General features: G+C 39.3%; 1 protein-coding gene across 1 annotated transcript in view; it reads right to left on the bottom strand.

Moving 5' to 3' along the window:
• The window catches only part of lekr1 (Leucine-, glutamate- and lysine-rich protein 1), a 150,129-nt gene that overhangs the window by 84,988 nt on the left and 46,055 nt on the right, over positions 1-19,086 (bottom strand). Inside the window, exon 5 of the mRNA XM_072459552.1 lies at positions 17,307-17,824. Coding sequence (XP_072315653.1) covers positions 17,307-17,824 — 518 coding nt within the window. The remainder of the gene's footprint in view (positions 1-17,306; positions 17,825-19,086) is intronic.

Genomic DNA, 19,086 nt, shown 5'->3' with positions numbered 1-19,086 from the left:
ATTATAAATTGCCGTTATACACTCTGACTACAGCGTTAAGGCTGAATCTGCTGGTCTAAAAATGAGACTTAAGACATTTGTATTCTTCCTGTATATTAAGGGTGATATGAACAGGAAAATCTGATTCATTTTGTTATTCTGCACAAACAAAATGAGTTAAGTTTTAACACGGACCAGGACGTGTATCGTATCAAGTGCTGAGTATCAGGAGTCATAAAGTATTGTGAGGCACGAGGCAATAGTGAGACAAATTAAATTGTATTGTTAGCAGTAGACTTTGCAAATAATGCTTCCATTGCAGTACAGACAATTATTTTTGTGATATTTAATGCTTCAAAAAAACAAATGATATCGTATGGAGACACGGGAAACACAGGACCTCATTATTGTTTCAAAGGGACTGAAGAAACAAGCATTTAATCTCCTTTCAAATCCATTAAAACACACTATAAAAACACATATTCCATGATGCTATTCTCACAGAAGCAGTATTACTTTTATTCAGCCCCAAGAGCAAATTATCTTTGTTACAGACATGCAGAAGAAATAAGGTAATCAAAACTAAAGTTAGCAATCGAAAATCAAATCTCAGCATCACAGTAAAACATATAATATGTTGCGGAAAACTGATTGCTCGATTGCTCTAACTATCTACAGCCTCTAAACTTAACTATGCTGTCCTGTCCCGTGTTTCCATGTTTACAAGCGCATCTTGATCCTCTGTCACTGCCCTCATGTGCGAGCGAGATCTTTTCCGTGAGTATTTGTCTGTCTGGGATCTGCCACTTTCCAATCCGGTCAGCAGCATTAGCCTCTGATCCTTGTTTGTCTGTCCGTCCCATGCGTGCCTCTGCCTGCACTAGAGCCGCCCCAGAACTCCCCGCTGCTCGCCCATCTGTCCTCAGCGGTCCCGAGGCCAGATCAGAGAGGAGCGCAGCCCGGAGGAGACGCCCGCTTGTGCGTTTGGATGTTTGCGTGCCGGAGGGTCGGGGCAGCTCTGGTTTCCCATGCAGCGCTGCGTGGATGTCGGTGGAAGGAACTAGGTAGTGCCGGAGTGCGTGCTAGATTAGTGTACCCCCTACCAGGCAGCAACCTAAATCAAGGGCCTGGTCGGGACAGGGAAACGCGCACGCATAGTCCCAGAGATGTTGTTTTCACCTTCTGGGCTGGGTTTTTGAGAGGAAAAAGGGGTATGGTTGTGTACAGTCAAAGTAAAAGCTTAGTGAGGGTATTAAGTATCACATATAATGGGTATTTGAATGCTTGTTACTTACAGTTGTTTTAATCTTATGTCAATAGTTATCACTATCACAAATATAAAAATGAATTAAAAAAAACACCCTTTTACAAAACTGTTTCTTTCTTTCTTTATGTGGTCTTATACTTTTTCTGATGGAGCTCAAGCTCTTTTTTTGTACTTGCTCAAATGAATATCTAGTTTTGATTCTAGTTTTAGTATTGATTAGCATGTGATTTTTGATACTACTAACATAATATGCATATTCTCATACTATGTACATAGTTACATTAATATGTATGTAAAATCCCATAAATGCTGATATGTCTATGACCAGTGTTCCTGTTTTCACCTACCCCCTATCCCTGCACACATCCCTGAACTAACTTGCATGTATTCAAATATTTATTTTACTCCGGGTCAAATGTACAAGGTTCAGGCATGTTGTGTAGCCATTTTTTAAAAACTAAATGAAAATCTGCTGTTTGCTACAGTGAAATGAAAGTGGGGCATATCAATTCTGCTTTTATTAAGAGGAAGTCAATAACTTAGTCACTTAGTTTTAGATCAATTATTGCAGTTTACTATGAACAAACTGTAGAATAATGAGGTACACATTAGTTTAAGGTAGTTTAGTTTAGTTTCATTTATTTGAACTTTCCCTCCAATTATCATACATTATATTTTTTTAAATGGCATTTAATCCCCCAAACCATTTCATATCCATAGCTGCAGCTACAAGACTGTAGAGAATACACACAAAACAGAATACTTCCTTGTGACACAGATCTAATACATTACTTATGAAATAAATTCACTTCCAAATTGTCCATGTGCCGTATATTGATTGTATTGTCCATATCAAGGCACTCAGCCGGGTGCCAGGCCGTGTGTTTGTTTATGTGGCAGCTTTGTAATACAATTCTCAGGTACAAGCATGCGAGCAGCATGCGTGTACCTGTGTATGGTTCACGTTTGCATACAGTAATTTCCAGTGACATGCGGTGAGGTTCAGGGCTAGAGAGGCACGACTCTTTCAGAGTCAGATTTACAAATGCGAATGAACCCAAAAGAGAACCTTAAACAAGTTGTTCTGGACCAAAAAGAGGAGAAAATGTGCAGGAGACATTCCTCACCGTTTGTGTGCTATACAGTCAGACTAGATCCGCTCTTAGTCTCACAAAGTCAAAAACCTTGCATATTTTGACAGGCTCTGCAGTTTGTGTCATCAAAATGTTAGGACATTTCACAAAATGTTGTGCAATCCACTAAACCAAGAAAATCTAGCTCACCAAAATGATCAAACCTGACTTTAATCTGATCACTGATGTTATCAAAAATGTTAAGAACCATTGCCTCCTTGTTCTTCTCTGACTGACATAACTCATCCCAAAACAAATTAGACGGAGCGATCTATAGGTTTAAAAAGTTTGAACACAAAATACATTTCGGGGCATGCAGGAGTCGACCCCATGCTCTCTCAAACTCCAGGGCACGTCGCTAAACACTAGGCTAAGTGCAGTGTAAAGGCACCTAGTGTTTTTAGAGCAACTTGTTCAACTCCCGTGTAGGTCTTCCTTTAGTTATAATCTCTTGCTTTGATTGAAAATCCAGATTTGCGAAACATTTTGACTTGCAAATGTAATTGTCCATATTGTCCAGATTCTACATACAAAATAATAAGGAAGAAGATAGTGAAACCTGTCCACACACGGCCAGGCTCAAAAGCACGCTCTTCCATGAGGCACATGTAATGATGGCTCTCTGAGTGAACTTTTACTGCGGTTTTATAATGAATCTGTGAGCCTAAAACACGCTTCAGAAATACATTTCATACATCACTGAGAATATGGAAGCACTGAGCACATCGTCAGGGTGTTTTATTGGTTATAAACAGAGGGAGAGAGAGTGACACATCATTTTGCATTGCACCAGCTCAGTGTGAGGAGTGTGTGTGTGCTCCAGAGGCAGAGCAGGTGCTGCCTCCTCCCTGTATCTGAACGGCAAACATCTGAACATTTTGACATTCTTATTTGACAAAATATTGTTCGATATTGAATTCAACGGAAAGTGGGTTTATAATACATACCAGATGACAAATATTAATTATTTTATAATTTTTTATAATTCCCCCCTCCCAAGATTGACAGGTGAGGCCCTGCCTCCCCTGCCTCCCCTGAATGCATGTCACTGGTAATTTCATTGACAGTATTGTTAAAATGGTAAACCAAAGAAGGGAATACATTCCATCTTCATTTACAAATTATTATACCAGTTAGTGTGTTAAATTGTAGATTTTTATCCATACACAGGCACACGCCTGCCTGACAATGTCAATGCTAAGACAAGAAAATCTTTATTTATTAAATTAATATGATGAGAGTGCAATGTTCAGGGCTGTGTCAAACCGTACAGGTTAATAGATATGTTATATAATATGTGTATATCTGTTGCACATGCAATGCATGTGTATACCTTTTGTGAGCATACAAATGAAACCTGCGTAAATTCAGCTTGGAAGACTTAAACTCCACTCCATCTACGTCCACTACACCAGGGCTCACCTGCTCGCCTCCATCAACGCGCCCGAGTTACTCCTCCCCGTGGTACGGCGCACCTCCTCTGCTCCCAATCAGTGCCCAGTCAGCCCCATTTAAACCCTCATGCAGTTGGCCTGGCCGCTTTCAGTCTGTGCTGCGACCCACCACCTCCCCGTCTCCTCCTCCTCTGCATCCCTTACATCATCCTCATCGTCTCCTCTACCCTTTTCCTCCTATCTACCACCACCAGTCTCTAAGCCCTGTGAGGAGACAGCTATTATGGCACGCCCATAATCCCGATGTCTTCTGCCAGGGTCTGAGCACCAAATAACCCATATAATAAAGCTTGCTAATGCTACTTCCTGTTTTTGTCTGAGTCTCTCCAAGGTGAAATAAAAAAAGTGCATGTGATTGCTTATTTATCATATTCTAACTACATATATTGTGTATTCTTTGATTGTAGCTTCTTAGATAAGTAGATGCTTGAACAAGCAGAGCTTACTGTTTATTTTGAGTTATTGCAGGACCATTATATCTTCATATGTTATTATAATCAAGCACATTCACACTTACTTATCCTGTAATTTGTTTATGACGGTGAAGTCCATACTCTATTTGTAATTTAGTGTTTTACTTGACAGACATCAAATTCAAAATGTAATTTAGAGCTTTGTTCTTATAGTAATACAGTTACATATGTAGGTTATTTAGTGTATACTATAATCAGTCACTTCCTGCTGAGAGTGGGTGAAGACCATACTCAGCCACACACTGTGTTCCCAAGACTGAGCCCTGAGGGACTCTATATTGTGTATCAATTTTTAAATTATCCTCAAGTCAAGGTCATTCTAATCAGTAGAATATTTAATTTTACATTTGTTAACAATATCAATTATTTATTTTTCAGTTGTTCAATAAGAAATAATGAGTAGACATTTTTGTTATCTGTTGTGACATCATTGGTACCAGTTGTGGTCCAATGATGACAAAATAATCATTAAAGGCATTGACAATGTGATTTATATTTGTACTTTTATTTTCATGTTTTAATCATGTGACCAATGAAAGGAGCGACTTTAGTAACCCCTAGGTTTTTCTTTTTGCACTCATTAAAAAACCCATTGTCATCGTTTTATCTTTTTTTATAATATCTTTCTGTTTATATATGCGCTCAATTTCAGGGAAATGTTGATCATGTTGATCATATGTTATAGCTTATCACAAAGTATGGGGGAAAAGCAAAATAAGTCTCCCTAAAACGATTTGATTCAAACTAAATAATAATAATAAAAAACATTTTTAAATAAGGGATCGCACCATTTTTTAAATCAGGATTCCTGCATGCATGAGAATATACCTGTCTACTTATTATTCATAGTAATATTCCTCTTTCAGTGTTGTTAAATGCTTGTGTGTGTTGTCGTCTCTCTATGACTAAATGAATGCACTACACATCCTTGAAAGCCTCTGCTCTGCATAATCAAATCATTTAAAACCGACACACAATCATGAGTTTACTTAAATCTATTCCATGGCTTCATTTGAAAGATTTTGAAAAGGCAAATGTGTGTTCCCGTTTTGACCAGTAGGAGCAGATCTGAGCTTTGTATAGAAAAGGGGGAGATGTAAAGAAGCATTTCAAGTTGGGAACCTTTTGAAATAGACTTATTAACTGATGTGTGGGGCTGTGTGTCTGTTGACATTTCAGTCATCATTAGAAGTGACATAAAAGGCTCCCGTATCAAAGTGTCATCTGTTCTCCCCACTGTGTGCAAACGCATGTGAGCCAGTTTAAAGGCTGTTTTGATCAACACCAACTGAAGGACATTCAAAGTTGAAAGTCTGTTATTTCTAAACAAACAAAAAACAAACAAAAAACCACAATAAAACTGATACTTTACACTGTTTGACATTGAAGGTATCGTAAAGTATATTGCAAATGAAAAACTGAAGATTGTGCATGCTGGAGTGGAGCGCTGTAATGAGATCAGTCAGGTTAAGGCGCTCTGTGTGTATTTTTTGTTTGCAGTTATCTGGTAACCATGTTAAAGATACACAACAGTGATTGAGATCATCACAACAGGGCACAACACTCAGTTCAAAGCAGCAGATCAACAAAAGTGTTATGTTTCATGTGACCAAGTTAACCCTTCACTGTTTAAATTGGTCTTCTCTTGCTCTGAATTCATCTCATGGATCACTCAAAGTCTATAATTTAAAATGATACGCTAGTTTGTTCTCTATTTTAATAGTACCGTTTTCAACAACAATTTTGACAGCTTGGGATTGAACATTAAATAACTAGATTATTTTAAGTGTGCAAATTGTCCATGGAGCAGCATTAGCAAAAAACAATATTAAAATATAGATAGGGATGCAATGATTATTCTACTAATTGTGACTAGTTGACTTTGAAAAATAATCACACTAGCATCAGGTCTAACAGAAAATTATCTGAGGTGTGATTGTTACTAGGTTTTAAATCAATTTGGAAAGCTCTGTATTAATAAAACTGCAATTTATTTTCAAATCAATTACATGATCTCATTTGTTGAGATTAATTTTCTTTTAGAACAAAAAGCACTTTCATTTAGTGCATTTATGGTTAAATGTAACAGAAAAACAAATGAGACCTAACTGGTTTGCAACTGCTACTATCCATCTTGAATAATCATGTCTGTTTATTTGGGCAGTAAATCTGAATTCAATTTCTATAGCCCATTCTGTGTTTCATGTGTGTACTCTGGTTGCTATGCTACATCAGATTACCAAATACTCTGTACTATGGCGAGTGTGTTTGTTTATCTTGTTGTTGCCTCGCAGGGAAGCGGAGCCACCATTAGCGCAGCATATAGGTCATCCTTTGCTCCTCTCCGCTGCTCCAAGGCGACTAAATGATACAAGCGAGTGTACAGAACGCAGCAATGTGCCGCTTTGATGTGGTAATGTGAACTCCTGAGGTTTGGATCGGTGCTGACTCCTAAGGCTGCTTGACTCTGCGTAAAGGTGACATATGACTCGTCTCGCAAAACAAAGAAGGAGATTTGTTGTTTCTGCCGGGTTGCTATTGGAAACCCAAAATTGGAATCAAACAACAGAACTAATTGGGCGTGAAGTGTTTCCTCATCACAAATGAAGGCCCTTGTGTTTGGCATTCATCATCTGTCACCACCGCGCTCCCACCTTCAGGCTTATCACACATTCAGCTCCAGGTGCATTATTTTATGATTCATTCTATGAAATGTTTCTGTTATTGTCTACGAGTCACGGCAAACGTGCAGTAAGACGTTCACATGCAGAGGTAATAATAAGAGTCCCAATAAGATTGATTTAGCATATTCTCACTGTGTCACATGTTGTCATATTAAAGGTTACTGCTGATATCAATATCCATTGAAAAGATACCTGTCCTCCTCAGCATTGCAACTGAGTGGCAGTGGGTGGTAGAGCTACGGGCTGAAAAACGGATTTATGAATGAATGTATTTCTTTGGGGGGTTTTGTCTGTGCACCTTTGTTATGCTCAAATTAACTTGATATGGTCAAATGGAAACTGAAAGTAATTTTCACAGTTTTTTCTTTTTTAAATGATCTTTATTTAACCAGGAAAGTTCTACTGATTTAGAATCCATTTTTCAGGAGAGTCCTGGCCCCAGAGGGGGAGGAGCCTATTGTTGTGGCACAAACTTAGCAAGCTTGTTAGCCAATGGTAGGGAGAGATAAAGGACTCAGCCCACATCAAGTAACTAAGCTAGCTTATAATACAAACAAACTGAGAAACATCTTATTTAAGGAAAGTTATCAGTTCAACTGTGTGAGATCCCAAAGTCTGTATTAGTGATAAATATGAGCATATCTGCAATGTTGACTGATTTCATTTTTTTGTCGGGTACAAACTAAATACTGGCCAAAAAATAGTCTCCCCCCGATTTAACAAAGCAAACAGGTCCAAGCCTCAGGATAAGTGGTGCATGGGTGATGATCTTTCAGCTGCAACACAGTATTTAAACCCAACTGATGCAGTGAGAGGCTTCTCATTTCTGAAACAACCATGTGGAAAGACAAATCCTGTTGTCATGGAAAAGAAGTCAGTGTGCAGTGGTCACTCTCTCCATCATTAATACAAGATCTTGGTTGAAAAAATGTATGCAACACTGGATGGAAATACATCTTTGACATTGCAGAAGCTTACTGAAAGAACTCTCAATGTTCCAATGTCATCTGCATAACTTCTACATACCTCCAGATAGGGCTCCTGATCAAGATCTGTTCTCCAGAGGGGTCACAGGAAAGTGTAGTGGGGTTGTAAAAAGACACATTAATCAAAATAAGAATTAAGAACTAAATACTGCTCAAGGTGCTTGCTTCACATAGGAAATTTAAAGACATATATAGACAATGGACAGCATTCATTAATGTGAAATAAAGGTGGCCCATTTTCAAGAGCACTATGAAAACCTGTAGTGCAGGCAAACAAAGCATGATCACAAAAGTTTGATGTATATAGAATATACCTAATGTATATGAAATTGATGAATGAGTGTGAGCTCCTGGTTCTGTGCAAAGGTAAGAGACAGATGCTACGGTGACTATCATCATCAGGTGTTACAAAGAAACTATATTTAGCTCATTTAAAAGTGCACTGTGAAACTTATCTGAGCACCCGCTTGTCTCCATGAAGATGTTAATGCTTTATCTGTAATGTTCCAATTCCATATGTCGGTGTAATCTCTCATTCGTCCAGGCGTGTTCCATAGTAGAAAAAGCTTCAGTTGTAGTCATCTGGACTCAGTTTGAAAAAATAGACGTTTCGACTCTCATCCAAGAGTCACCACAGAATTTAGGTCGAGAACTCTGATATTAATACTGTTCTGTGGTAAGACCCGCCCATTGGGAGGAGCCTTCCTGAAGTAGAAAGAGTTGTTTGTTTCAACAGAAACTCCCCCCTTGTATCTACCAAGCTAGCCTATTCAGAATCTTAATGGGCTATTAGAATCCTCTTTGTCTTTGTGAGACCCTGGCTCAACCACCCTGAGTACCTGATTAGCATCTGAATGTCCTCTACCTTTCCAGGGGTTCAGTAACCCATTATAAATAACAGGAAGATTAAACCTTAGCCCTCCATTTCTGTTTAAAGAAGGTCTTTCTTTTTTAACAAAAATAGCTTCCTTGACTCCTCTTTCAAACCATCTTTTCTCCCTGCTTAAAACCTTCACCTCACCGTCTTCAAACGAGTGATTAGAGGCTTCAAGATGGAGATGCACGGCGCTCTGAGGTCCTGAACTTGTATTTCTTCTGTGCTGATAGAGCCTCTTGTGTAGAGGCTGTTTAGTCTCACCTATGTAACGTTCTTTACAACTTTCTTCACTGCATTGGATCGAATAAACTACATTGCTGTTTTTGAGTCGGCAACTTGTCCTTAGGATGAACCAGTTTTTGTCTTAAAGTGTTTCCTGGTTTAAAATAAACAGGGACTTCGTGTTGTTTAAAAATTCTCTGCAGTTTTTCCGACAGGCCAGAGACATAAGGGATAGAAACACCCTTCCTCCTCTGTTCAGTTTCCTTTTTGTCCTGCTTCTTGGTTCTCTTCACTCTGTTGAGAGCCCAAGCTGGGTAACCACAGGCTGAGAGGGCATTTCGGACATGTTTTTCCTCTTTCTTCTTGCCCTCTGAGCTGGTGGGCACACCTTGAGCTCTGTGTTGTAAGGTTCTGATCACACCCATCTTGTGCTGTAGTGGGTGGTTGGAACCAAAGAGCAGATACTGGTCCGTGTGTGTAGGTTTCCTATATACTTCTATTTGGAGTTTCCCGTCCTCTCCTCTGATCGTGGAACAATCAAGAAAGGCCAAGCGGTTCTCCTTAGCGTCTTCTCTTGTAAACCTAATATGTGGGTCCACAGCATGCAGAGAATTTTTAGACAACACGAAGTCCCTGTTTATTTTAAACCAGGAAACACTTTAAGACAAAAACTGGTTCACCCAAAGGACAAGTTGCCGACTCAAAAACAGCAATGTAGTTTATTCGATCCAATGCAGTGAAGAAAGTTGTAAAGAACGTTACATAGGTGAGACGAAACAGCCTCTACACAAGAGGCTTTATCAGCACAGAAGAAATACAAGTTCAGGACCTCAGAGCGCCGTGCATCTCCATCTTGAAGCCTCTAATCACTCGTTTGAAGACGGTGAGGTGAAGGTTTTAAGCAGAGAGAAAAGATGGTTTGAAAGAGGAGTCAAGGAAGCTATTTTTGTTAAAAAAGAAAGACCTTCTTTAAACAGAAATGGAGGGCTAAGGTTTAATCTTCCTGTTATTTATAATGGGTTACTGAACCCCTGGAAAGGTAGAGGACATTCAGATGCTAATCAGGTACTCAGGGTGGTTGAGCCAGGGTCTCACAAAGACAAAGAGGTTTCTAATAGCCCATTAAGATTCTGAATAGGCTAGCTCGGTAGATACAAGGGGGGAGTTTCTGTTGAAACAAACAACTCTTTCTACTTCAGGAAGGCTCCTCCCAATGGGCGGGTCTTACCACAGAACAGTATTAATATCGGAGTTCTCGACCTAAATTCTGTTATTGACAATGACTCTTGGATGAGAGTCGAAACGTCTATTTTTTCAAACTGAGTCCAGATGACTACAACTGAAGCTTTTTCTACTACATTCCAATTCCATAGTATGGCATTAAATATCTATCTAGCGGGTGTTTTATTGTTCAAAATGACCATGAAAACATGAGCGGAGTAGTTCTCTCCACAGATCTCCACAGGTTGCTTTGTCACCTGGAACTCATCTTGTCTGCCCTTGTGAAGTGTTGATAGAAGAGAGCAAACACATGATGCTGGACTTTTCATTGGTTGTATGTGTGATCTCTTCCTGACCAAAACAGGAAGTTGCACTGCTTGGCTAGCTAGGTGTCTCTAACGGACCCATAGACTGATGTTCGGTCTATGAATGGACCTAGCTGTGTCCAGATGTGGATGGCAGACACGAGAGGAAAAGAGGAGGGCTGATTTATACCGTGAGTGCCATCATTTAAGTTTACAAGTAGTTTGTGTCTGTATTTTTCATTATACATACTAGTTTTGCATATTTTTCACATATCTGCATTATACATTTGGCGTTGAGCATGAAATATCACTATGTGCCTCGCTGTTGCATCTCACTCCGCATGTCCTCCGCTAATTTTCATTGGCCGCTGGGCTCTGTGTTTGCGGAAGTGTCAGTAAACAATAAACGGTAAACACAGAGCCCAGCGGCCAATGAATGACACACTGAAAACAGCATTTGGGATTTTAAGAAGAGAAAACTGTACAAACAATGGCAACAGCAAGGCATAAAGTGATATTTTTGCACCAAACGCAAAATACAAAATATACAGATACAAACTACTTTTACACAAACATAAATGATGACACTCACTGTGTTAATCAGTCCTCCTCTTCTTTTCCTCTCATGTCTGACGTCCTCATCGGTCTGGACAGAGCTCCAAATGACACAGGCTTTCCTCAGATAAATCCTGATAAATCCATGGGAAGTACGTCCAACTTCTTCACCTCTGTCGCCACTTTTAAGGTCCATTTTAGGGACACCTGAGTGAGTTGGCATCACAGCTAGCCTAGCGCCACAACTCTCTCTGTTTTGGTCAGGAAGAGATGAAATGAGGCTGTTTAACCAATGAAAAGTCCGGAAACACAGACCAGGCCTCATGTGTTTGCCATCTTGTCTGCCCCTGAGCTGTGAAAAAGCGACCTGTATCAGTGGAGCAGACACTGTTGTCACTTACGAGCAAGTCATGGAATCAGTGACGAGGGTTGAGAATGGTATATATAACAATAATTGGCTTTAAACTTATGATAATACATAATAAATAATATGCTATGATGACATTGTGCAATAATATAACTATACAACATACGCTGTGATAAAATTTTAGCCACGTTCCACAGATCTAGACATCAGCATTGCGTAAGTAACATCTGTCAAAAGTGCTCCGACAGTTGCAGCTGCACAGTGGATGCTTCAAACATGTTGTTGCCAGTGGTGATATTTTTCCCCTGACATACATCACAGTCACAGCCTGCAAAAAATTAAAAGGCAACTCATAATGAATCAACTCCCAGACATTTAGCCTCCAGCATTTTCAAGACCTTTCTATCAACAACAGCGTGCGTGGCATATACATCAATATAATGATGTCCTTCAAGATAGCTCCAAGATAGAAAGACCTTGGATGTTTAGAATTTTAATATCGAAAATATTCAAAAGATATATCAAATCATGGAACAGGATATTGATGGTTTTGGATAAGCAGGTGTTCATTTTCCCAGGTTTGTGTGAGCTATGAACGCACCATAAGGCTTTAATTTAATTCTATTGGTTGGTTTCAATGACTAGCACAGATTTTGACGGGTGTGGTTTACATCAAAGTGGCATGCATATCACTTCAGATCACTTTACAAAGAATCCCACCTGTTTTAAATTCACAAGCACATATGGGAAAGGGCAGGATGGTATTAAAAATCTGCAACTATTTGACTTTTCTGCTTTACCCACCAAGTTTCTGGCCCTTATCTACAGTCATTTCTCATTTGCATGTTTAATGGGTTGAGTTTATATTGTTTCCTCATCAAAAACATACCTGTAATTACATTTAGCTTGGTTCATCAACCCTGTTTACAAGGTCATCTACTCTTTGAGACTCAGAAAACACTTGGTTTAAAATGTCTCAGGAATGTTACGTCAAAGGCAGAAACATACATTAATCATCACTTGGATTGTTCTGAGCATTTCTTCCATCAAATTGCACTTATTACAACTGTTTGCATTAGTATGTCAGGCAAGCAAACTTTTGTTTTTTCCCCATGGTAATTGCTACTCAATTACTTTTATTGAATGACTACCTTTGAAACCTTCTCTACAATGAATCCCTCTTGTACGATGGAGGGATCACACAGACCTACTACTCAAGTTTAAAGGTCATGCAAAATCGACTTTCAGAGAGTTTCACCTTCTTACAGTGCTATTGGTACATATGTATGTGTGGTATATATGTACCCAAAGTGTTGTTTTGATTGATTCCTGCTGTTTTTAGCTAGAGAACAGTCTCTATCCTTCTCCTCGGATGAGCAGACGAACAGGTGTTACACAGCACACAGCACGCTGTTTCAGCCCACAGGAAGCACTCTGTAACTGTAATACGCCCCCTTACCCCGCGCTCGGGAGGAACCGCGGCTATTAAGGCACAGTTAGCTTCAAATGCTATTTCTTTTGTTCCAACGCTGCTGCTGCTGCTGCTGACGTGCTGCTGTGTTATGCGCTGTCTACCGGCGCAGGCCTCGGCCTCTGTTTACACCTGGATCTATTATATTATCGGTTTACACACACACACACACGCCCACACACACACACACACACCATCTCCACGCTAGGCTACGACATGGGGTGGGCGGGGGAGGCAGATTGCTCTTCGCGAGGGTGGGGGCGAATCTAAGCCATCTGCATTTCCGGATTTGTGAGCGGGGTTGCACAACACTTATTATCATCAAATATGCCCTTAGGGTAGACAACGAAACAGGATAAATAGCATGATATGTGATCTTTAAAAGCCAATAACAATACAGATAATGCAGATAGTTATGTGTCCTTTAATTAAAATGTAAAGTTGGTAGAGCAAAGGGCATACGCTCTTTGTTTCCATGCTCCGGAATGGCAAGATTATTATGAAGCTACATTGGAAACCATACAACACTGCACTGACAGTTTTTTGTTTTAAGCAAAAAACAACAACAACAACAACAACACAGCCACTGTTATTGGGTGGTGGACTTTACTGTGGGTAGGCTTGGCCCTGCTCTTGGACAACTTTTGAAACGGCTATCTTCTGATTGGTGCGTGTAGGCTCAACCACAACGTCAGTCAAAATAGGAGTTACGACATTCACATCAGCATTGCAATATTTTCTCATGTTGTGTAAACTACAAACTCCACATTTTCTCTGACCTTGGAAAGACCGGCACATTTCCTTGTTATCTGTAACCTGCACTGAATCCACAGTAGCTGCCTATAATTGACTCCTGCAGGCCTTTCTACTCTATTGAATCCAAACAACTTGGCTCATCCTTGTCTCGACACGTCTCACAGGTGACATTTTAAAAACAGGTTTTATTGCACCCCGCGCCTCTCCATCCGTCTTTCCTCGCCTTCCATTGTCACAGATTCCGACAGAAGCCATTCTTTCTGACACATGACATTTTCATCGGCTTTAATTTTCATACCAGCGTCTGACCTGTTCTTCTAACCACAAAATTCAATCAACTTGTCAACTTGTGTCAAACAACAATACGCTAAAAAGAGGAGACAGAGAAGCTTGTAATTTAAGAAATCACAAAATCAGGTAAAATTGCGTTACATAAGTCTTCCAGTCATGAGCAAAAAAAAAAACAGTTAAAGTGATTCAGAGCACTAACTCCCACACAAGCAACCTCACCTGGCTTTTCATCATTTTGAAGACTGCCTGGTGGAAAAGTGAAGCCGTTCACTGTCAAATCAGAAGTGTAATGTTCTGCAACGAGTGGGAAGAGAAAAAGGGTAGGTGGCCAAGCGAAGTTATGTGAATGTGTTAAGAAGTGTACGAGCTTGTTAAAATTATGAAAAGGGAGGCAATTTGTCATATTTCTAAAAAAAAAAATGCTGCTACTACATTATTGCCCCGCGGTAGAAACAAGGCTGGGACAAGGTTCAAAATGTGACACTACTGTGATGAATGCTGTCCACGTTTAAGATTTGCATAAACCATCTGCTTGAGATCAAAAAGCAATAGCGCAGAATAGTTAGTTACACACCAAATAATGGTAAGTGGTTGTTTATAATACAATGCAATATAGGCCTCACATACGTATATATCCACCTATATAGCACTGGCATTGTGACCTCTGCCTGACCCCTGACCCATGTGTTGCCTTGAGGCTGTAAAGTATGTTGCATGTTATGAACAACAATAACTGTGTGAGATTATCAGATTAGATTGTAGATTAAGCCACAAACATATTATACACACAACAACACTGCACACGACCGGTCAAGTGTCTTTCAGTGTAAACCATATCCATGATAATGCATTATTGTAAATGTCACACTGTTCAAAAGGTCAGCAGCACAATCCCAGTCCATCTCATTACAGTTGATGCATTTGTTTCACCTCAGATCATTATTTGTTGACCATTTAACATTTGTATTGTCCCCTTTTCCATAAAAATGCATGGACTCTTTTAGCAATACTACTGTCTGATTCTAGCACAAAAAGACCTGGGAATGGGTCAGATGAGAAGAACAGATTTGTATTCACAGACTTACCTTGCTTCATTTGGGCAGTGGTGAAGGAAGTACTTATTCATTCACAGACTGGAATGAATCCTAGTGACTTTACGTTTTAAAATGTACTGTGGAAATGTAAAAGTACAGAGTTTGAAACTTGTTAAATTGTGAAATTTGGTGATTTAGATAAAGAATTGTATTGATATTTTGTCAACAAAGGTCCAGCCAAATAAATGTATTGATTTGTATTGAATTGTATGTGTATAGTTTGTTTGGTCAAAGCTTGCAGTATGTCGTTATAAACAAGGTAAACATAATTTCTGCAAATCATTTGAAAATACCTTTTTTATCCAGACTCTTTAACATTACCATACCCATGATTTCAGAACTACAGTTTGTATCTGGGCCTCAAAACTCCTGCCATGGGCACAATCAACAGATACTGTTGGAGCGTACCCTTGGGCGACACAAATTGCACCGATAATCAAGGACTTGACCGATATTATAATGCAGGAAAAAATAATTAAAAATTACATTTGGATTTAATTTGGAAATGGACAAATTAGATAGACTTTGAACCAAATGAAACATTTACTTTGGACTTAATGTGTTTTAATTTTCTTTGGATGCCTTCTGTTTTTTTTTTTTTTTAATTGTTCTGTTTTTTATGTTTGTTGTTAAATGTTTTAAATTTGAACAATGACATTTAAAAAAAAAAAATCAGTCCAGTTAAAAAGATTACGGCTGTAGGACGTACCAATACCTGCCCCCAAATAAATTTGTAAAAGTAGTAAAAAAAAGTCACAAGTATCCACTGTAAAAATATTATAAAGTACAGATACCTAAATAGTTTACTTAAGTACAATGCTTTTACTTTTGTACATATTGGCTGCACAATGAATTACAAACAAACAAAGTAAATAACTTTATAGTATAGGGGAAAAAAATCAAATCTTGATGCTCCTGGATCTAAAAACGTATAAATCACAAATGTAATCGTAAGAATCATTCTATTATTTCCCCTCCAAAATGTATGCTATCCCATCTATTTCAAGAATTAACAACTTTGAACTAAGATGACACATACGATCAACACGCGTTCATGAGTGAGCAAACCTACTTGTCTTGACTGTCACGTTGCCTTCGCAGTGTTTTCACAAGCTCGGACTCTCCTGGTTTGTGGCATCCCTTGATTTATCTAAGGCCTGCCCTGGTATTTGAGTGAGACTGCAGGTGTGTGTGCATGACTGTAGGCATTAGGATTTGTCATTACAATCGGAAAGTTTAACATAGCATTCTTGTGAGTCATGGCGTGCAAGCATTCTCCACATATTTACTGAGAGCGTGGCTAAGGCGCTGGTTTGATTACAGAGCTGCGCTGCTACTCTACTGACAGCTTTATATGAAGGAAGTAAGTAAACAGGAATCCTCACCAGCTGTGTGCATGTCTGTAATACCAAAAACTACAAAAGAAAAGCTAAAAAGTGTTTGTTCATTTTGGCTCGGACTAAAATGTTTGGCTGACATTAAGTCTTATTCAAATATATTTTGTTGAATTGGCTTGCATCCTGCCTCGTACCACATGTAAAAGGGACCAGATTGTTCCTTCCAGGTGGAGATTTTTTGATGAAGGGCTTTTTGATTGAAAAAGAACACATTAAAGCCAAACGCTGTACTTATAAGCTTCCATCTTGCAGCACTACAACCTTCTGTTCTTTTGTGTTTCTTTCAATGAACATATCGGTACATGCATTTTCTGTTATAGACATTGTTTTCCTGTTGGTTATTCTGGAGTATGTGGAGTTTAGTTTCTGATAGCTAAGCGGAAGAAAATGGATGGATGATTACTAAATAGATTGAAATATTTATAAAAATCTGGTTTATTTAGCACAAGCATATTTAGCAGCATCCTCTTTTGATCACAGCTGTGTGTGTGAGTAGGAGTGGGACGAGACACAATTCCCACAATAAATAAATGATACAGGTCAGTTCACAAATCTAGACTGATTATTATTTCATATTTTTGCTGTCATTGTAGCACTGCTTTTTTAAACTACAGCTTCTCCTGAGATGTAACTCACCAGCATTAAATATTTTTTGTGAAATTTCATAGGATTTCATGAGGTCTTTTACTCCTTAGCGTTTATGGGAGAGAAGGATGATGAGTCAGAGGAAAACAACATTACAGATGACTTCACAGTGAGGATAAACAAACTCACCTCTGCTCCAGCTGTTCCCTGTATTCTCTGCAATCCTCGAGCCTTTTATTGACCTTCTGAAGTGTGTCATTCAGGACTTTCTCTCTCTCAGCAGATCTTGCCTCCAGCTCAGCTTTCTGTGTTGCCACTTTGTGGAACTCGATTGTCTCCATTTCTCTTTGAAATTGTTGCTTCATTTCATTGTTAATTTTCTGAACATCCTCTTCTCTCATAAGTCTGTCCTTCTCAAGCTTGTCCACACACTCTTTCGTCATTGCTTGCTTCAGCTGCCTTGATCTTTCTTCAAATTCCTCTCTCATGTGCATCTCCTTCTGCTCTGCTTGCCTCTGAAGGGCTCGCTTCCACTCTTGCATGTCCAGCTCCAGTGCCTCACGCTGGGCCTTCTCTTTCAGCGCAGACTCCCTTGCTTCATGGAGCACAGCCTCTAACTGAGCGATCCTAGTGTTGAGCCGATGGAACTCGTTGTAGATGAGGTAGCTAACTCCACAGTAGCGACACATAGTAGCACTACGAGGCATCTGCAGAGAGAATACACATATTAACATAACATAACATATAAATTAACACAAAGGACAGGGTGTGACCTATACTCCGGAGCGACTTACCTGTGATATTATTATCACATTATTATATAATTTCATTTCACATGTTGATTATTTTCACACTGACAACCGCAAGAGGGCGCTCTAGGCTCTAAGCGACACAGAAGAAGAAGAATTCAATGGATTTAGTAATATTGGGTAATACTGAGGCTTTGGTAAACTTGTTAGCATGTTCTTTATGCTATAGTTATCTGAATAACTGTTAATAACCCTTCGGGGTCCGGAGCTTTTTTGGCCGTTTTGGGTACCTTCAATTTTGCCCTGATATACTACATTAAGAAATGTTTACCAGACCAATGTTGGGTATCTTTTTTTTCAGCACAACCTCACCTATATGATCAGTTAGTTAGTTTTTCACTTTGACATACTATTTCAACATACTGGACAAAAACACACACAGAAAACACAAAGTCCGTCTAGAAAAATTATGGTTTTTTCATTGTAAAACCCTCAAACATGCTCAACCAAGCATTTAAAAAGGTTCAAACTGAACCACAAGGTGCAAATATGAACTTATAAAAGTATTCTTGTGATATATACAAGCAATAAACTACTATTTACAATAAAAAGTAGGTAAATCCTCAGGCGTTTTTCTATTTGTGCTACTTCTCAAAACAGTTTCAGTCCAAAATGACACAGAGAGCCACATCACAGGCCTTGCACTTCCATGTGAGTGATGTTCAGAAGGAACTCTAAACCAGATCTAACCCAGGACTAAACCAGGACTAAACCAGGTCTAAACCAGGACTAAACCAGGACTAAACCAGGTCTAAACCAGGTCTAAACCAGGTCTAAACCAGGACTAAACCAGGACTAAACCAGGTCTAACCCAGGACTAACCCAGGACTAAACCAGGACTAAACCAGGTCTAAACCAGGACTAAACCAGGACTAAACCAGGTCTAAACCAGGACTAAACCAGGTCTAAACCAGGTCTAAACCAGGGCTAAACCAGGTCTAAACCAGAACTAAACCAGGACTAAACCAGGTCTAAACCAGGACTAAACCAGGTCTAAACCAGGACTAAACCAGGACTAAACCAGGTCTAAACCAGAACTAAACCAGGACTAAACCAGGTCTAAACCAGGACTAACCCAGAACTAAACCAGGACTAAACTTGATCAACATGAAGTGTGCCCCTCATTCTGCTTCACAACAACTATTCTACTGACAATGAAA

This window comes from Eucyclogobius newberryi, unplaced genomic scaffold (assembly GCF_026437365.1).
Source record: "Eucyclogobius newberryi isolate DKJ021-1_F unplaced genomic scaffold, fEucNew1.0.hap1 SCAF_10, whole genome shotgun sequence".
Lineage (NCBI taxonomy): Eukaryota > Metazoa > Chordata > Actinopteri > Gobiiformes > Gobiidae > Eucyclogobius > Eucyclogobius newberryi.
Note: the sequence above shows the minus strand (reverse complement) of the source record. Positions and strands in the feature narration are given on the sequence as shown.